At 34.3% G+C, this 20,419-nt stretch overlaps 2 protein-coding genes and 4 non-coding genes across 7 annotated transcripts; 5 read left to right on the top strand and 1 right to left on the bottom strand.

Moving 5' to 3' along the window:
• Positions 1–595: 595 nt before the first annotated feature.
• sc:d189 (uncharacterized protein LOC100002334 homolog) lies at positions 596–12,167 on the bottom strand. 2 transcript variants are annotated; one of them, XM_019116418.2, is made up of 8 exons: positions 12,010–12,167; positions 10,712–10,775; positions 10,374–10,449; positions 9,133–9,465; positions 7,940–8,269; positions 5,149–5,430; positions 4,946–5,051; positions 596–1,238 (listed from the first exon to the last, which is right to left on the bottom strand). In XM_019116418.2, the coding sequence occupies exons 2-7, from the start codon at positions 10,748–10,750 to the stop codon at positions 4,963–4,965; spliced, it is 1,149 nt and encodes a 382-aa protein (XP_018971963.2). In that variant the 5' UTR covers positions 10,751–10,775; positions 12,010–12,167; the 3' UTR covers positions 596–1,238; positions 4,946–4,962. The 2 variants fall into 2 exon arrangements, with proteins under 2 accessions (XP_018971963.2, XP_018971966.2); XM_019116421.2 differs by having other exon boundaries at positions 4,946–5,021.
• Positions 12,168–14,654: 2,487 nt separating this feature from the next.
• On the top strand, positions 14,655–18,705 carry tpt1 (tumor protein, translationally-controlled 1). The gene is made up of 6 exons (XM_019116427.2): positions 14,655–14,810; positions 16,121–16,194; positions 16,508–16,695; positions 17,027–17,132; positions 17,765–17,881; positions 18,248–18,705. Exons 1-6 carry the CDS (start codon positions 14,783–14,785, stop codon positions 18,248–18,250), a joined length of 516 nt encoding a protein of 171 aa, XP_018971972.1. The 5' UTR covers positions 14,655–14,782; the 3' UTR covers positions 18,251–18,705.
• Positions 16,260–16,330, top strand: LOC122136106. The gene has a single exon (XR_006153929.1). It is a non-coding gene; the product is annotated as a small nucleolar RNA SNORD58 (small nucleolar RNA).
• On the top strand, positions 16,803–16,936 carry LOC122136109. The gene has a single exon (XR_006153932.1). It is a non-coding gene; the product is annotated as a small nucleolar RNA SNORA31 (small nucleolar RNA).
• Positions 17,407–17,476, top strand: LOC122136105. The gene has a single exon (XR_006153928.1). It is a non-coding gene; the product is annotated as a small nucleolar RNA SNORD58 (small nucleolar RNA).
• On the top strand, positions 17,991–18,123 carry LOC122136108. Its single transcript, XR_006153931.1, has one exon. It is a non-coding gene; the product is annotated as a small nucleolar RNA SNORA31 (small nucleolar RNA).
• Positions 18,706–20,419: the final 1,714 nt, after the last annotated feature.

Raw genomic sequence — 20,419 nt, 5'->3', positions numbered from 1 at the left:
TTTTTTGCCCATTCAGTTGTTAATGTTCAGTGTAAAGATTAAGTGATTGTAATGCTTCAGAAATTCGGTTCATATATTGCAGTTCAGATTGCTTTGAAGTAGTAATATGAGAAACTGTGGAAATTATTACCCCACAGTTGCTTCAGAAATGTTGTGCTGTTGTATTTGTGAATTGCTGATTGTAAATACATTTTTTCTTTAATAAATTCCTTATACAACATGACGAAACACAATATATTCACCGTTTTGTTTTTATATCAATAAGATATCTAGATAAACCCATTATCCACAAAAAATAAATAAATATAAATACAGCATATAACAATAAGTTCAGAAAGAGATATGTATAAAGATATGAAACTGATAAGGAATTATTAGTTATACATTTTTATTGTATGTAATTATTAGTTATGAATTTTTTATGTATAAATATTTGATACTTTTATTGTTTTTATTATCATTATTATTATTATTATTATTATTATTATTAGAGTGTGTGGATGAAAACACAGTGTACACCTCTGACTCACCTGATGTTTATCTTTTAACAATGCAAAATTAAATAAAGTCTCTTTTGTCCGACAATGTCACACAGTTTAAAATTAACAAAGTGCATGTTTACTTTATTATTTGAGAGATTTCAGAGAACTAATATAAAACACATAACATACAAAGAGGTGTGAAGGAGAATGGAAATATATAATTTCAGAATGAGGAGGGTGGGCTAAGTGTTTTTAACTCCCTCTAGTGGAAAAAATGTTTGTAATACTTTAATCACTTTAATCCAAACATAAAGACAATAACTTGGCACAAAGGACCATGTAGGTGCTCATGTCTGTAAGAGTGTTCCCCTGATAAAACTCTGCTATTTATTAAACATATCAAAATATCAGTAAAGATAACAATAATATTTTCTGGTTATTGACTTTTCTATGATTACAGAATGGCTGCATTCAGATAATGTAAGTCTGCTTATATTTAGGTCACTTTAAAGAGTATGATTTAGTACAGATTCGCTAAGAAATAATGCTTTACTAAAATATACAGTCTATAATAAATAAGGCATTTAGTGTTGAAAGTGTTGTGATTAAATGTTTGTTTTTATACTGTTACACTGAATATCAGTTATATTAGAAGACGTTGACTCAGATTCGTCTGTGATTCAGACAGAGGGAACACTGTTGTTTGGTCAGGGTGAACATCTGAACATAGCAGCAGTTCCTTTCATTTCAGTCAGCCTGAAGAAAGAAAAGACAGGGGGAAAAATGTTTTAATATCCTATAATTACACAGCAAAAGCCCTTTTTAACAACAACAAGTGTTCAATATAATCCTCCAGCTCCTACAGCTAATGTTTTACTTAATGTTCTCCATCTTGAGTTGATACAGGCCTGGGTTGAGTGATGAACAATGTTTCTTTATTATTCCAGTTGAGGCTTTTAACTGTCTCACATGAGATTGCATCAATATTGAAACGGAATGAAAAATTATCTACTTTTACAGCTTAAAACTACTGCTGCCTGGGTTCATTTCTACTGTGTGGTACATCTTCATGACTCCATCATATAAGTCTTACAATAATTGGTAACATCAAAGTTAGTTTTATTTTATCATTATATCACATAATTAAAAAAAAAAGAAAAAAGAAAATCAGTAATTTTGTTCAAGCAGATGTGACCATTTTCCCATGTCCTGAGGTGCTTCCAATGTGAAAACCTGGATTGTTCCCCCCTCTCTCTATGAAAATATTGTTTAAAGTGAAAAAGAAAAAAGAAAAAAAAACCCTTTGTATTCAGTTTTTGTAATTGGCTATGCTTTTAACTGTGAACACTACAGCATAAACATGGGCAAGTCTATTTATAGAGTATATTTGTGGTCTGTTATACAATTAAAATATTTATTTAAATGATATTCATTTTTCTAAATGTTACAGAGGTCAAAAATAAACTAGTAAATTCTGGAATTAACAAGTTACTACATATAGTTGAGCTCAGACTGATTGAGCTTGATTTTTATTTTTGTAAATGTTAAAGTGGTAAATTATGGAATTGTACACATACACACCACTATACAGCAGAAGCAGTGTTTTGACAAACACAACAGAGCCACAATGTTTCCACTGTTCACAGAATTCAATGTATGAACAGATCTGCAAAATACACTGGGTTAAAAAAAAAAAAGCTCTGCAGTTTTCAACTTCCAAAGGTCCAATGCTGTAAAAAGACATTTAAGATCAAAGCAGGTGTAGAGACATTTATTCCTTGGGAAGCAAGTCAAAGATGATAGTAGCAAAGGAAAGCTCAATAAAGATGTTTATGTGAAGAGGGAGAACAATCTTGGGAGGAACCAGGCTCAACTGGAGGAGCTCATCCTCTGGAAACTTAAGACAGATGAGACACTCAACTTTTAAGAAACAGCAATACAGTTTTGGGTCAAATGGAATGTAACATTGAGTTATAAAGGGCCAAGTAACTTTCTCCAATCTTCTTATTGTGAATGATTCATCAGAGCTTGTTATTGGGAGAAAAAAAATAATGATTCATCAGAGCAAAAAAAAAAAAAAAAATAGTTATATAGACATCATCTACTATCTCAATATATATATAACATCCCTTTTATATAATATTGCAAGTGATAATATAAATATATATCCCCTCATATTTAATCAAGTTGATGAATAAATAATATCCCCTCCAGTTTAATCAAGTTGATGAATAAATAATATCATTAACTTTGTGTTCATTGTGTTCTTTAACTCTGTAAAGCATTTTAAATATTAAACGGTCATGATATAAGATGGGCTTCTTGCAAGAGACAGGAAGTGGTAACACTTTAGGCTTCCTGTGATTCTCTACATAAACAGGGCTTTGTATAAACACAATTCACCCCTGGCTTTGGTTTCACTATAACCTTTGCTACTATACTATTTTTTACATTTTATCTGACAACAAAACATATTTAGTGCTTACTAAATTACTTACTTATTTTAGTTACTTTCTAATGCAATAAAATTCAAACCAGAAATCACAACTGAGCAGAAGAAATTTAGGACCACTTCACTGATTATAAGTCATGTGTTTAGTGCAGTAATGAGCTATAAGAGAATGACTCCGTGAACACAATCTGAAAAGAATGATTTGACTTCCCGTATGATGGGCCTGAGGCACTTTTTTCACTCCCCAAGGCCTCTTGGGCAGATTTAGCTTCTTTAGTTTGAATGTAAAACTAATATGAAATGCTTTTTTTCCTTTTGAGCCTCTCAGGTGACCTGCAGATTTTAGGAGAGGAAAGTTGAAGAGAATGAAGCAGGAAGGAAGACTTGGATAAAGAATACAGATTGTGCGAGGTTCATTCTGGCGTCTCTCTCTCTCTCTACTTCCAGTTATACATTTCTCCAATAGCTATTTTCATCATCTCCTCTGTAAAAGGCATCTGGGGTATTTATTAACAATAGTGCAGTCTTTAACTTAATTAACTTTAACTTAGAGTGAAACACAATATATCACATCTAAATCTAAATTCCATCTAAAAATCTAAAATGTATGAAGTATTGACTATTATATTATATTATACTACGGAGGCATTGAATGCTTGCACAAACGTAGATTGGCTGACGCATTACAGTTCCATAACACTTCGCATATATACAGTGAAGCAGCTTAAAGGCTACACATGACATTTCTCACTAGCAATGTAATAACAGCGCTCTTTAGAGACGCTGCAGCAGAAGAGTGTTTAGAGACACACAGAGGTACGTTAGCCTAATTCACACAATCTCTCTCTCTCTCTCTCTGTGTCTCTGTCTCTCTCACTCTCTTTCTAATAACTTCATTAATGACTGCATTAGAATGCTATCAACGTCTCAAGCCTCCATTACCAGTTTAAAACAATGTTTTGGTACTAGCAAAAGAGGCATTGGATGAGATGCGGAAGAAATAGTCCTACTCACAATAGCGATTTAAGTACAAAAACCGAAAAAAAAAAAAAAAAAACCTCCCGCTCCCACTTCGTGGCAAAAAAAAAAAAAAAACTCCACTTCTCGTTTATTTTTCTAATAATTCAATGGCCCGTCCTCTATTATTCCTTACTTATATTATATATTATTGGACTATTTCCATCTGAAAATGAGATATGACAAACTGGAATACATCAAGAGTGATATTACCATATATGTAACATAAAGGGCAATATATCATTTTCATACATACTTACATTAACTGGGTAGATATAATTTAGTTGATAACATACATAAAATCCCCATTGTAAATTTGTATATGTACATATGTTAATAACATCTATATAATGATTTTTTTGCTATCATATGTAACAACCACTTTTTATTTTATATATCTAACTTCATTAAAACAACATATTAAAAATCTGTATGTTTATATATGTTTTTGTAATACATTTATTAAATACATGTATATCTTTTATATTGACATGACAGGTTTACACATACATAAACGGTAACACTTTAGTGTAGGGACCAATTCTCACTATTAACTAGTTGCTTATTAGCATGCCTATTATTAACATATTGGCTGTTTATTAGTGCTTATAAAGCAAATATTCTGCATTACCATATTCTACATCCCTAATTCTACCCAATACGTAAACTTAACAACGACTTACTAACTATTAAGCAGCATATAAGGAGTTTTTGAGGCAAAAGTTTTTTTTATTTGTTTTTTTGGTGAAGGTAGTTTGTTAATGTTTTTTTAGTGTGAAGAATTGGACATACATATTTGCAAGAACTAGATATATATGTCAATATATAAAATTGTTAAAATTTCTAATAGACTTCAAATATGTTTTTACTTCATATGACAGCATATTTCATATGTGGAAATTAAGACTTAATTAAGAATTATTCAGAATTAAGAATTAAGAATTATTCAGAATTAAATTAATATAAGACATGATATTAAAGAGGACCTACTGACCATATCAGCAGGTGAAGTTAGCACCTCTTCAGGCAGACACACAGACATATGAGCAGCACAAGGGCCACACAGCTGGCTGAAATGAGAATGACATGGACGTTCCTGGCTGCAATAATAAAACACACACAAATATTCACAACAGTCTAGAAACAAAACCAGAACATAACAGGACAAAAACATAGAGTTGAGTAAGTTTCACTCACATTTATTCAGAGAGACGTAGATGGCAGACTCAAGGCCTTGGTGATGAACTTCACACTTCACAAGTTCATCGTGCAGTAGCTCAGTCTGCATTTCAATGGAACTGACCACCAGGGTGGTGCCGTCCCCTAGCTGATAAAGTGATGTGACGGCAGGGCCCAGAGTTTGATTATGACCCGGGACTTTCCACGAGAGTGCTGCTGTTTTGTGTGATACGGCTGAGCAGTTCGCCTCAACAATGCCCTGCGATACGGTGATGTAACTGGCCTCAGGTTTGGGTAAGACTAGAAAAATGACATGAAATTCCTTATGTAATTATATAAGACATTAACATAGTATTTTTTTAAACAGTGTAAAGATTTTTAAATATGACTGTGAATCAATTAAGCATTTAATTAACAACATTAATCACACATCAGTGTATTTGCTGGAAATTTGCCCCAAATGAACATATCTTAAAGACACTGAAACATTGAAAAGACATTATGAAAGGTGGTTTTAATAGTATTGTTTAAAATTAGCACTTAAAGCTTAAACAATAATTTAACACATTCAATTTACAGTCCTAATTTTAACATTTGTTTACTTTTTAAATCTTTAGACTTAAAATCCATAGAGATATCCTGTTTAGCTGGGAACCCTCACAACAGTCTAAAGTGTGCCAAATATGTGAACTTTGTATATGTCCATTACAACATCTGTATGGGTCATGTTGAACTTTTCTTTGTTGTATTGTAAGTGGTAGCTTCATTCAGAAGACAAAAGAAGGCACTTGTGTTGTAATGCTGATTACAAGCCGTCAGACGCTGGTCATGTCTGCGGTAGACTCCATCAAAGAGGGACTGTGTGACATAAGTCAGATACAAGAGAAAGAGACAAACCATAACAAGACGAGGGGAGAGTGAGGCTCTGTCCACTTCTGTGGCTGTGTGAGCTTTTTGGGGACAACAGCCAGACTGTTTGGGGAATATCAACAGAGGGAAAGCAAACACAGTGGAGCTCTGTTCTAGAGGAACAGAGACGCAGTAATCGCACTGGCCCTTATCCCAATCTATCATACAATCACAGCCAAGCATTATAACCAGTGTCAGCTTTGAGTGATTGTGAGCTTCCTCCCCAAAAAGAACTAACTATTCTCTTAATTGTATTTTTTTTTTCAGGTATATATATATATATATATATATATATATATATATATATATAGATATATATATATATAGACAGTACATACCAAAAGTTTGGAAACATTACTATTTTTAATGTTTTTGAAAGAAGTTTCTTCTGCTCATCAAGCCTGCATTTATTTGATCAAAAATACAGAATAAAAAAATAGTATTGTTGTGTATTATTATTACTTGTTATAATAGTTTTTTTTTTGTTTGTATTTTATTTAAATGATTTATTTATTTGTTTGATGGATGGATTTTTTTTCAGCATCATCCAGCCTTCAGTGTCACATGTAACATCCAGTCTATCACATGATCATTTAGAAATCATTCTAATATTCTGATTTATTATGAGTGTTGGAAACAGTTCTGCTGTCTAATATGTTTGATGAATAAAAGGTTAAAACTGCATTTATTCAAAAAAAAAAAAAAAAAAATTCTAATAATATATATTCTAATAAATATATTTTCTTTACTATCACTTTTTATCAATTTAAAACACATCCTTGCTGAATAAAAGTATTGATTTTTATTAAAAAAAAAAAAAAAAAGAAAAAAAAAAATTACTGACCCCAAATTACTGACCAGTAGTGTATATTGTTATTACAAAATATTTATATTTTAAAAACATAGCTTCTTTTTTTTTTTTTTTTTTTACTTTTTATTCATCAAAGTATCCTAAAAAAGTATCACATGTTCTGAAAAAATATTAGGCAGCAGAACTGTTTTCCAACTTTGAAAATGAATCATCATATTAGAATGATTTCTAAAGGATCATGTGATAATGATCCTAAAAAATTCAGCTTTGCATCACAGAAATAAATGATAATTTAAAGTATAATAAATTTAAAAAACAATTATTTTACATTATAATAATATATCACAGTATTAAATTTTTTTTTCTGTATTTTTGATCAAATAAATGCAGGCTTGTTGAGCAGAAGAAACTTCTTTCAAAAACATTAAAAATAGTAATGTTTCCAAACTTTTGGTCTGTACTGTATAAACACTTATTTTTTTTTTTTTTTTGCATTTTTACTTTTTAATTACAGCATTTACTCTGTAGCCAAAACCTGAATGACACACACACAAACACTTTATCTCCCTTTCTCACTCTCACTGCATCTTTTACTTTATTGCAAATACACCCCGAAGAGAGGCAAGGGGGCTGTTAAATACCCAAACCATGCTAATGGAAAAAGCACATTGATTTTCCGCTTGTTATCATATTCTACACACGTGTGAAATGTTCCAAACCCACATGTGTGAGATTTGACGCAAAATTACACGTGTGAAATGTATGTACCTTTTAGCTGTCGCAGCTTAATTCTGCAGCAGTGCTATTTACTGTAGTAACATCCGTGTGGGTATTATAAAACATCAAGGTTCAGTTTAATTCAGCAATTAAAAACACATATTAGAAGAGGTACATGCAAGCTTTTTAAGTACCTGTTCCTTTTATTTTAACTAAATCATGACAAAAAAATATATAAAGAGAAAAATATTCAAAAGTGTCAGTCTTCGATGCACTTTCAAAAGAACATTTCTTTTTTGGGTAACTATCTCTTGAATTTTAAAGCAAATAAACATGCCTGTAAGTACTGCCATTACTACTCTTTGCACTTACCATAAACTGACAGACAACCTGTCGCACTCTTAATGCCATCTGGATACGTGTGGAACTCGCAGGTGTAACAGCCCTCATCCTCTGTCTGAGCCCGGTGTATGGAGAGCTTGGTTTGCCCAAGTGATGGATTTAGTGTGATCCGATTCTTAAAAGGGGTTTCGATGATGGGTCTGTCATTCTTCACATAAGAAGCAACAGTGGCAGTGTCCCCTTGCTCAGCTGTTTTTTTCCATAAAACCTGCCGGACTCGCTTACTGAGAATGTACTTGCACAAAAGAGTAACAGGCTTTCCGCTCACAACTGTTTTATTGTCCATCATTTCCACCATTGCTGAAAGGAATACAAAAAGAAAAGTGAAGAGATTTTACATGCTCTTTAACTATTAAGTAGGAATGTTCACCCAAAAATGAAAATCATGTCATTGTTTACATCATAGTTCACTCATAAAGGTGCTTCACGATGCCAAAGAAGAACCTTTTTGTCTAAATGGTTCCATAAAGTACCTTTAACATCTGAAGAACCTTTCTGTTTCACAAAAGGTTTTTTGTGGCGAATGAAGGTTCTTCAGATTATGAAAAGGTAAGAAAGAGATGGTTCTTTAAAGAACCTTTGACTGAATGGTTCTTTGGGGAAAAATCTTATTCATGTTCCACAGAAAAAAAGAAAGTCATACAGGTTTGGAAAGACATGAAAGTGAGTAAATGATAACAAAGTTTTCATTTTTGGGTGAACTATGCCTTTAAGACTTCGTTCGGGTTAATATTTGGAATAATATATGCCTTCAGTTGTAACCCACACTCACTTAGGCTGATTAAAATGAACTTATCAGAAACCCAATGGCAGTTTTTATCTGATGTAGAGTCTTGTGGTTTTCATGATAGTTTGTTACTAGTTTTTTAAGTAAAAGAGGCCAGGCAGGAAAGTGGTTCTCACCACTTCCTGTTGGGGCACTATTTATAACTTATCGTCAATGTTTTGTGAGCGCAATGTGATTACCACCAATAACAGCCATTCATATGATGAAACCATCATAGTGCAGGTCTAAAAAAATAGCATTTCCCCTGACACACTTTTGCAGTCCTTTTGATGAGTAATATTTCCTTCTAAATTCATATTTTCAAATCATCAGTGGGGAAAAATATCAAGAGCACAGAAACATTTTAGAAAGTTTGAAAGTGATTACCAAGCCTCACCCATAAGTGAAAGACACGTCCTTCCTCTCTGCTGCCCGGTTGGGTACACGTCAAAAAGACACTGGTAGCAGCCCTCGTTGGCTGGTGCGACTCTTCTGATGGTGATGACGCTGGTGTGAGCTTGCAGTCCTATGATCTGCTTTGAAAGCTCGACCCCATCCACTTGGGTGACGTCGTTATACTTATCAGGCTGATAGTGTAGTATCGTTTTATTTGTCACGTCTAACCACAGCACTTGTTTTAAAGTCTCTCCTGTCTCCAAGGTAATATTGCAGGCCAGCATGAAGGGAACTCCAGTCATCGCCTGCAGATGAGACGGTGCAAGGACCTTACCTAGGACATATTGACCAAACAGATATGTTTTAAAATGGTATCATTTTGTAAATATTATAATAATATTTAACCACGTGGGTCAATAATTTTTTATTCCATTTTTTATTCATTCATTCGTAAATTTTTAAGTCATTTTTTATTCATACCTATTAATTTATTAAAAAATACATTTAAAATGCAATGAATGTATCAACCTCTTCTATGATGAGCATTTATATTTTTAATTAAAACTTAATTTTGTTATTTTTATAGTGGCCATAAAGTATAAAACTATACAACTGTCCTGTTCTTTTCATAATGAAGATAAAAAGCAATTCTTTTGTTTATAATCTGTATTCATTAGATTTTTTTTTTTTTTACTTTTATAATCATGTGGCACAACCAACCTGCAGAAAAAAATAGAAGAAAAAAAGTAAATGGTAAAACAGTAAATGTGTGTTATAATGAGCTCTTGTAGATAAGGAAGCATATTTCCACCACCACCACCACCACCAAAAAAAAAAAAAAAAGGCTTCTTTTTTTGAGTTGATAACCTTTTTTATTTTGTGGCACAAAGGAGATTTGTTAGATGTAAACCTCGATTTGGAAGGGGGGGAAAATCTAAATCAATTTTCACAAGGTGAAGAATGGTGGATTTTCACATTTTAGATCTCACAATTCTAATTTGTTTTTCTCAGAAAAATATTTATTACATTTAAGGGTTACACTACTCAGTTTAATCTCTAGAGGTTGATCAAAACCATATAAAACCAACACAAACACAAAAAATACATTTCTAAGAACCATCTGCTACATGTGTTTTAAGATTTGTCCTTTTCTTTTATCATGGTCACTCTTACATGTCACTGATCTACATTCTGTTCGAGATCTTAGATACTCTAATGCTCAGAAAGGAAACAAACAGGCACCTTGAAGTCGAGAGAGCAACATCAGTGTCACCCAGACTCGCAGAGATACTGCAGACATAGATCCACACATCTTGACCTGCAAGATCATTTCGCAAATAAATTTCACCAAAAAAACAAACAAACATTCGAGTTAGACAAATAGTGTTTTACCAAATAGATTTCCAGAATCCTGTCGCTGTATTAGTCTTGTACATTAAATCAGATTCTACATAAACAAGTTTCACAACGGCATAGTTCATTACAATGGGTAACCAAGGAAGTACCGCCGTAATGAGCACTACTACATTGTGTGAAAAAATATACGACACTAACAAATCCAGAGAATTCAAGTTACTTACAGCCACAGATTTGTATAGAGCAGACAGTTCACACGACATCAGTTCAGCTCCTCAACAGCCATTGCTTTGTAACAAAAAAAAAAAAATAAGAAAATAGTTTATTAAACATTAATAAAATAAGATAAATTCAAATGTCCAACAAAAAGGTTTTTGTTCTGGTGTGTTATATAAAGATACATTTTCTATTTGGTAGCATACAGCCCAGATTCATATCAGACTTCAAGGAAAATATTTGTCGTGCAAGTCTGGTCTTTGTTGCAATTTGAGGATTCAGTGCACTATTTATGGCATTCTCAGTGGTAACAGTGCAATTCAGCATTTTTGGATTGTTTGGAAATGTGATTGTTATTTGCCAGGTGTATTTATGGCATGAAAAGCAAAATCTCCAACCACCTGCATCCTGTCAAGGTTTATAACCTTTCTGGCACTTTAACAACAGTTTAGGTACCATCAAACTACCACTTTATAGTCTAGACTAACATTAACTTGAGGAAATAGTTTCCCCTGCCCTTTACACAAACTATATGATTAAAATCACTTGTGGCTTAACTCTGCCAGTAAATCCACAGAAAGAGTGGTTCTAGCAGATGATTTTAGGGCCACATGGCAAATACTTCCAGGCAGCCACACACCCCTGCTGACCTCAAAAGATCATGGTTGGGCTTTTTTTTTTTTTTTTGGGTTGTTGTTGTTGTTGTTGTCCACAATCCCCCAGCCCCCATACATTTCAGAATAGCATCCATTAATCATTTTAATGTGCAAAACAGATCCGTGGTGTATGTTAATTATAGGCATGTTATAAAAATATATATATAAGTAAACGTTTTATATTATATGTAAGGATTTGAATAACATTCTATAAATCATGATCTGTTAAACGATATAATAATTAACATTATATTTAATCTGTAATCTATCTTAAAAGACTAGTTTTCTGAATAAAAGTCTTCATAAAATATGTGATATGGACAGTTTCACTGAATTTCACTGATTTATAACTCCTTTGCTAGAATAGAAGAAAAAAAAACACACTCAAAGGTCCATAATTAAAGTAATTTAAAGATGAATGGACAGAATCCATAGACGTGGAAACCCCTATGTACAGTTAAGTGTAATGTTAACTCACGCAAGCAAATTTGAGGTCTACTTTAACCTCTTAATTTAAAAATTAGTCGACTAAGAATATATGGATGATTATTTCTGAAACTTAAGAAGAAATTAAAAACTTCAGCACCTGGTTAGGTTTTACCTTTATCAAGAAACTAGTTTTAATATTATATTTAGAATAAGCGACTCACCTTGCAATGCATGTCTGCTTTCATCCGTATTGTAAAAACACAAGCGTTGGCAAATCCAGTGGCTCAGCGTTATTCTGGCATGTGTGAGATTCGGGATACGAATCGAAGTGGAAGTGAGGAAGTTGGGCACGCAGTCGTGGGAAGCATAGCAATCAGTGCTTAGAAAGGCCCAGTGACGCTGAGCGCATGAAAGCGTGCAATTACGAGACCGAGTAAACAGCGACATCTAGTGGTGTGAGCCTTCTGCGATCAATATCCACAAAAATATCTCCTTTTTGGTAAAATGCCAGCCTGGCCCAATTACAAAATATATACTTTGAGGACTATACCTTTAAATAAATATGCTTTGGTTATGTTATGTTAGCCATGCTATATGAGCGACTGAGAACTAGTTTATGTATTTTGATAATGTCATGCCGATTTTTAAATTGTCTGTACTGGGGGTTATGTTTAAAGTGGGAAAGGCAATACTACAAAACACTGAGCCTTTGTAATTATAGGCTAAACAATAAACATGAAATAAATCAAATCTATTTATGACTAAAACTTTTAACAGTAGACTATATAATTGTAATATAATTGTTATTTAAGATGTTATTTTATTTAATAATTCCACATCTTAAGAACAATACTGTAAACTTCATGTGTTATCATTAACAACCTAAATCTGGAATAATTCTGTCTCACTTCATTATTATACTGTTAACTATTGCTATTATGTGACATGTTTTCAGGTTTAAAATGTGTTGGGTGTAATTGTCTTTCAAGCACTTATTGTAACTGCTTCATTGAGGAGATTAGGAAACATCCCATTTCAGTAAATTTATTCAAATTACTTTGTCAGGATGCACAATTTCACCAATTTAGTTAAAGTAATGGCATTAATTACTACATGAAATATTAGGATTCATTTGACCTTTAGATAAAATGTTCTGTAAAGGTCGGATGACTGTGCCAAGATGGCCCCCTTTCATAATGTTCAATTTTGTTCCATTACAACTAAATTGTTAATTGTTTTCATTTGATTCCCATAATAGTATGTTGGGTGATGCATAATGATCCTCTACATGCTAAACTCACATGCAAATTTGTTACAATTTATCAGTATATGGACGCTGATCTCAAGAGGGGCATCTTCCCCATGTGCCAATAACACTTTTTTGAACAGATATACAACAAATAGAAAATGAGGAAAAAATAAAGAAAAAGAAAAATAACAATAGCAAAATGATTTGAGACCATCATATAAAAATTTTAGCTTCACATAGATGCCTTGTGAACATGTTGCTTAATACCTCCTGTTAATGATCTTAAGGCAGTTGGGACCAAAGTCACCAAACAAACCATTGCACACTACACCTCAATGGACTGAAATCCTGCAGCGCCCGCAAGGCCCCCCTGCTACAGAAGACACATGTACGGGCCCGTTTAAAGTTTGCCAATGACCATCTAAATGATTCAGAGAAGGCTTGGGAGAAAGTGCTGTGGTCAGATGAGACCAAAATTGAGCTCTTTGACATTAATTCGACTCGCCGTGTTTGGAGGGAGAGAAATGCTGACTATGACCCCAAGAGCACCATACAGTCAAGCACGGAGGTGGAAACATTATGCTTTGGGGCTGTTTTTCTGCTAAGGTCCAGGACGACTTCACCGCATTGAGGGGCAAATGGATAGGGGTAGGATAGGGGCATAGATAATTTGCAGTCCCTTTCAGAGTGTTAAATTAGCTGTATTAACCTGAATTGAATGTTTTCTATTTTGTATTTAATAAATCCATTGATTTTAAATCCCTTTGACTACTGTGCATATTTGAAAATACAGACATTAGTTATGTGGTGACTGCATCCATTTCAGATGTATAATAAGTTTTCCCCAAAGACTTAAGTTATAGTAGCTAAAAAGTATTTATATTGAAATTTATTGTTGTTGAGCCCTGTGTGGGCCTAGTGAGGGCTTCCTGGGGGCTAAATGAGGGCTGCCCTGCAGGGCCAGTGCTAAAGGGCCAACGTTTTGGCAGTGAGCAAAGTTTCAGAGGCCCTGTGCTGGCATCCCGCTGAGGGCTAAAGGCCCATGGCAGGATTGTTTGCAGGGTGAGTCTCTGCTTTGTGCTGTTGTTTTTCCTCCAGTAGTGATGTCACTTCCTGGAGGATGATAGGATTGAAAAGTAGAAATTGATTACTTTCATAAAAACATGATTGAAGTATTTAGAATAGGGAATGAAAAAAAATCATTAATTTGGGGGATAAAATTAACATGACTTGGATTATTTTTAGTTACAGTTACCTGTTATATACCAAAAATATCTAAGATGACTAACTTCAATTCTATGAAGTTAAAGTATTCTGTCCCCATTCATCCAAAACCAACAAAAGACACAAAAATAGCTGTACTGTGACTACTTTGATCATTATTTCCAGACAGAGAGACAGAGAGAGAGAACATATTATGCCAGTCATATTTATTTATTTACATGGAACATCACATTATCATCAACACAGGCCAAAAATAAATTTAACTAATGATCTTAAAAAAAGGCATAAAATCTAAAAGCAGTGGGATCCCAAAAAATATTACAAAAATAAGTTAATATTTTAATATGCTAATATGCTAAAAGTTATAATGCTATGGTTTCGTGTTGAACCATGAGAGGGCGCCCGTGTCTTCCAGCGCATATATAAAACGCTCAATCCAAGCGCCGGCCTTTTTCAGCTGAGTCCACGATCAGGTCACAGCCTGCGCTGTTCTCCTCGCGCCCCAGACACAATCCAACAAAATGATCATCTACAAGGACATCATCACCGGTAAGGATAGCCTCTAACACAACGGTCCGGGACAGATTGTTACGGTTCTACCAATATTTTTGTCGTCAAATGTTGTGAAATTGTTTAAAAGGACCGCTGCTCCATTCCTTCTCTCTGCGGCCTAACTTTATTGAATGCAGTTAGCATAGAGGCTAATGAAGCCTCCAAATCGTGTAGGCGCGCGCGTTTCATCGCTGAGCTCTTTAAATTATTATTATTATTATTGTCAGTGTTAGTATTACTAATTATTATAGGCCAAAACTACTTCGGGATATGAACGTCTTTGGATATATTCAAGCAAATCGGGCGGTAAATGGGAGTGTTAGCAGCGGAGTTAAAACGCCGGTCTGCCAGTTTGGTGCTGTTAGAAGTTGTGCCATTAGTCACTTTAAAACCAGGAACAGGTCCTCTTCCAAATTACGTTACAGTTTGGTCAAAATAATATATACTTTTTTGAGTTTTTTTTATTTATTTTAATGACAGAAACGGACGATGTTGGAAACGCAAGTAGTGTGTGTGTGTGTGTGTGTGTGTATATATATATATATATATATATAATATATATATATAATATCGTATATATATATATAAATATATGTAAATATATTTTTTTTTTTTTTTTTTTTTAAAATAATTTCACAAATCGTTGAGAGATGATGAAATATGCGCTAAACAGGGCGTGTTATTAGTCGAGTCAGTTCACTGTAACGTTAACAGTTACTCCTCCCTTATCTTTTCTCAGGCCTTTAAATGTAAAGTTGGGCTTAAATATAACCGGCATTTTGTGAGCTAAAATGTCCCGTCGTTATCTGGAACTTTGATGGGTATCATTTCGGCTTTATATAAATCACATTCAGGTTTTGTTTTTTTTTCTGCGTTAAGAAAATTCCAGTGAACACTGCTCACGGGAATTAGAAGCGAAAATGCGAGAAATTTGCTCACGGGAATTTGGGGGTTGGGGGGGGGGGGGGGGGGAGGGGGGGGGGGGGGGGGGATGCGAGAAATTTGTTTAAAAAGTGGGTAAGGAGCAGAAGTATTTAGAGAGAAAACGAGATTATTGGTGCATTGTTCATTGGATGTTAATTAACCACTGTGCTGAAAACACTAAAAGAAAAGAATAAAATTGTTGTACGTATACCCTGTTAGCAAAGTCAGTAAGTTTTAGATTAAAGTGATACCATGATCCAAAAAATCCTCTCAGGGCCAAAATAGCCAAAACACAACACGATGGTTAATCTGATTTATTGTAATTGCTAAATGTTCTATTATGTTTTATCTGTTATTTAATTTATTTAATTTGTTTCCCACAGGGGATGAGATGTTCTCCGACATCTACAAAATCAAAGAGTCTGAGAATGGAATGATGATTGAAGTTGAGGGAAAGGTATGTGGGTTATATTTTAACCAAATAACTTTATTGATTTTGCAAGCAAAGGCCCTCTTATGGACGTACAATGATGACAAACTTAGGACACCATTGTAGGCAACGACCAATGAAAACAACACATATTCGGAGTACGTTTGTTTGATGGGCTACAGAACTGATTGTGAGACCAAACTTAGTCTAAACATTTTTCTAATCAGTTCTGCAGATATTGGCATTGCTTGTACAATTGCCAATCAGTATGTTAGTACTGAAGTTTTTATCTTGAGTGATAGGTCTGAGATCAGCAGCAGTCTTTGCTTCTGTTTTGTAGATGATCAGCAGGGCGGAGGGAGACATAGATGATGCACTGATTGGTGGCAATGCGTCAGCAGAAGTTCTGGATGAGGGCTGCGACTCTACCACTGTCAGCGGTGTAGATATCGTCCTCAACCATAAACTTCAGGAGACCTCCTATGACAAGAAGTCTTACACGGCCTACATCAAGGACTACATGAAGGCGTAAGTCATGACTTCATCATTGTGAAGTGTGTTGTACCTTGCAACAGGCTTGTTGAACTGTAAATATAGTGAATGTTCATTTTCCTGTAAAATTATGACTTGAGTTTTTGCATCATTGACAGCTCAGAGTCTTGCATTGTGGCCACCTGGGTTTCAAAATGTTTAGATGCCAAATTAAATGTCCTCGCGCTTTCTGCCTGCCCTATGAGTGGCATGTAAGATTGAATTGAGGACTACAAAACTTTTACTTAAAACAGCTGTACTTGGCAATTTGCAAACTAGATGAGACCCATATATATTGTTAATAATTGCTTTTTTTTTATTAATACAGAGTGAAAGCCAAGCTACAGGAAAGTGCACCTGACAGGGTAGACCCCTTTATGGCTAACGCACCGGCTGAGGTCAAGAAAATTCTAGGCAACATCAAAAACTATCAGGTAGGCCACAGTAATGGGTGAAACGGTCACTTCTCCATATTTGTATATGCTCAAAAGTTTGGGATTGGTAAGATTAAGTTTGTGAAGTCTCTTCAATCAAAAACACAGTAAAACTGAAATATTGCAAGTAAAACTTTTCTATTTATTAATGTGAAGAATCCTTTGAAGAATAGTTCAAAAGAACAGCATTTCTGAATGAAAGTGTTGATTTCTTTAAAATCTTACTGACCCCAAACTTTTGAACGGTTGCTAAAGTGAAAGCCCTCTAATGGACGTACAATGATGACCAACTTAGGACACCTTTGTAGGTTACGACCGATGAAAACAAACCATTTCTGAGTACGTATCCTTGAGGGCTACAACAAGCTGATTTTAGACACAAATTTGTGCATTTCAATACTGTATTTTCTAATCTGTTTTGTAGATATTGGCATTGGTTGTAAAATTGCCACTCTATACGTTAGTACTGAAGTATTTTCCCGGAGTGACTCGGTACAGTCGTTGTCAAATTTATTTTCAAAAGTATCATTGCCCCAAAGTTCTACTGAAGTTGGCTTCTATTGAAACTAAAGAGATTTTGCGTCAGTCTGCAGTGATTTGAAGACTAATTTGTTTCTCTCCACCTCCTACAGTTTTTCACTGGCGAATCCATGAACCCAGATGGCATGATTGGTCTCCTTGACTTCCGTGAGGATGGCGTCACACCGTACATGCTTTTCTTTAAGGATGGTCTGGAGATTGAGAAATGCGTAAGTTTATGAAGTCATGTGTCTCTTATATAAGCGTTGTACTTGAGTAGAGTTGTATATATAAATATCAAATTGTTTATAAATAGTGTTTGGGAAATCATGCTTGGTGTAGCATCCACTGATAGGCCTGTTGCCATAATTGGATGGCCTCTGGGTTTGCACAAGGATGCAACAGTAATCATCCTCATGATGTCTGGCCATCTGGAAGGTGGCTGGAAAGGACTGAATTGAGGAGAATAGGACAACTGCATTAGCTTTTGAAAGCTTCTGAAAAAATCTACTGACGTGAATGATAGCTTGGTCTGCTGAATGAAATGTTAGCTTGACGCAAAACTGATTCTTTTGTGTTTTTCTTTCTGATCATAGTAAACTTCCCAAGTATCTACAAGTTACCCCTCCAATTCTGGCCTCTGCTTGGTGGATTGGGCCCGTGGATTAAACCAGGCATTCCCCCTCATCCTTTCCATCAGGACCAGAGGCTCTTTTAACTTCACGAGGCCACTGTTTTCATTTCTTGATTGGCTTATGCCCGTCTACGACAAGACGTGAACTGTCCTTTCATGAAATTAAAAACAGGACTTTTAGCAAGCCAAACCGCAATGTGACAAGGTTGTGGAAAAATAAACTGAGTATTTTTGAGGTTCTCTTTTATTTCTTTGTCATTGAGGTGAAGTTGACTGCTGGCTTCTCATTTGCTGTGCATGTCATCTTCTTGTTTCAGCATATGTACAGTTGTAATTTTCCCCGTTCCATATTGAATCACAGGATTGTATAGGATTTCTTGGCACCATTATTGAATAAAGTCAAGCTGCTGGCTAATTGAAGTTTTTGCTTGTTAACTGTTTAACTTGTCTTATTGTAAGTTGCTCAGCTTTCAGTTGTTCTGTGATTGACAAAATGATAAAGAAAACTATTCTAATCAAGGGTGAAACTGGGAGCCTTTTACAATACAGGTGCCCAAACAGTAACCCTATGAATGGCGATGGGCTGAAACAAAATGCTCCTTTTAGTCCAACTAATGATGTTGGTTTAATCAAATTCACTGAAATTTCTATATACATTTAATGCAAAAAAATGATGCAAACAAAAAGCTAAATTAGAAATGATGTAAAAAAAAAAAATTATAAAAAAAATGCAAAAACGGAGAGAGAAGGGAAAAACAACTACGTAGTTTATCCTAGAGACCCCAAAGTTGGTCCAGGTTCTATTGAGAACCACCCCAATAAATGTGCCAATTTTCATAATTTTCCTATGTTCTGTTCATAGGGCTGCCATAAACTTCTGTTTAGGAAGAAAAAGGATAAAACATACAAACACTTTAGGATCTACTGGCCCTTATGATGCAACAAATATAATTAGGAATTGAAGCTATGCAATTTTATTAAAATTATTTCACTTACATTCTCTACATTTAAAAGCAAAAATAAGAATTGAAGAGCTATTTAAAATGTAACCCAATTTTTCCGCCCACGTTATATGGCATGGTGGGCAAAATGAGCGGTTTGGGTAACTCTTCATTACACAATGAACAGTTGCATCTACTATTTTAAATCAGGAACTAGAACAAAAAAAAAAAAAAATTTTAAAATGATGTTATGCTGTAGTGGTAGATTCTGAGTTATTACAAAAGACGTTTATATGTAGACCATACGGTTTGATAAGGTTTTTCTGTTTAATAAGAAGTTTAGGATTTAGGTTTGATATTCATTATATTAGCTGTTTGACTTGCCAGGAAGGAAGTAATTACAAATTTTTACAACAAAAGCAGATGATTAAATGTTTATATAGTTCTACAGGGTTAAGTGAATGAGGAACAGTTAAAATCTTTAGCCTTCATAAGGCTCTTAATGAGTTTCCACAAGCAAAAAAAAAAATAAAAAAAATTCAGTTATATAACCTGCAAAATTAGGCCACACACAGCACAATTAATACAAAAGTTATACCAAATTACAGATCATGATAAAAGTGCATCTGTGTGATCAAATGGTTGTGGCTTGCTCAGATGCGTATTGAAAGCACAAATGCCCCTGTTTTTTGAAGACAGGGTGTGTCTGACATCTGCATGTGAAAGCGATGATGTAAATTGTCTTAAGTCTTTGATAAGCACATGAAAGTGTTTTTAGCATCAGTATAGAGAATGTCAAATGCATCACAATGCAGTGTAGCATCAAGCTTCACCCCTGCAATTATTCAGGCTGATCTTTAATGTTCTGCAGATGAACACTTTAACTGCTTATCCAGTTTGGTGATATCATCTGTAACCAAACCAGCCATGTAGACTTTGTTGCGCACCCACTTGTAAACCTATAGAATTATGTATGTAAAGTAGATTTGCTGATGTACGCAATATCACTGGTTCTGGTGGCTGCAAATAAGCCTAAATAATGACCCCATTATTGATAATGAGCTGCGTTGAGTTTCTTAATGCCATAAATGTTGTGTTCATAATGATTACGCTTTATTTTTAACAAATCGAATATATTACATTTATTTAAACTTAAATATTTAAACATTTTACTTAAATATTTAACCCCAGTC

This window comes from Cyprinus carpio, chromosome B1 (assembly GCF_018340385.1).
Source record: "Cyprinus carpio isolate SPL01 chromosome B1, ASM1834038v1, whole genome shotgun sequence".
Classification (NCBI taxonomy): Eukaryota; Metazoa; Chordata; class Actinopteri; order Cypriniformes; family Cyprinidae; genus Cyprinus; species Cyprinus carpio.
This window is presented reverse-complemented; position numbering and strand designations above follow the sequence as displayed.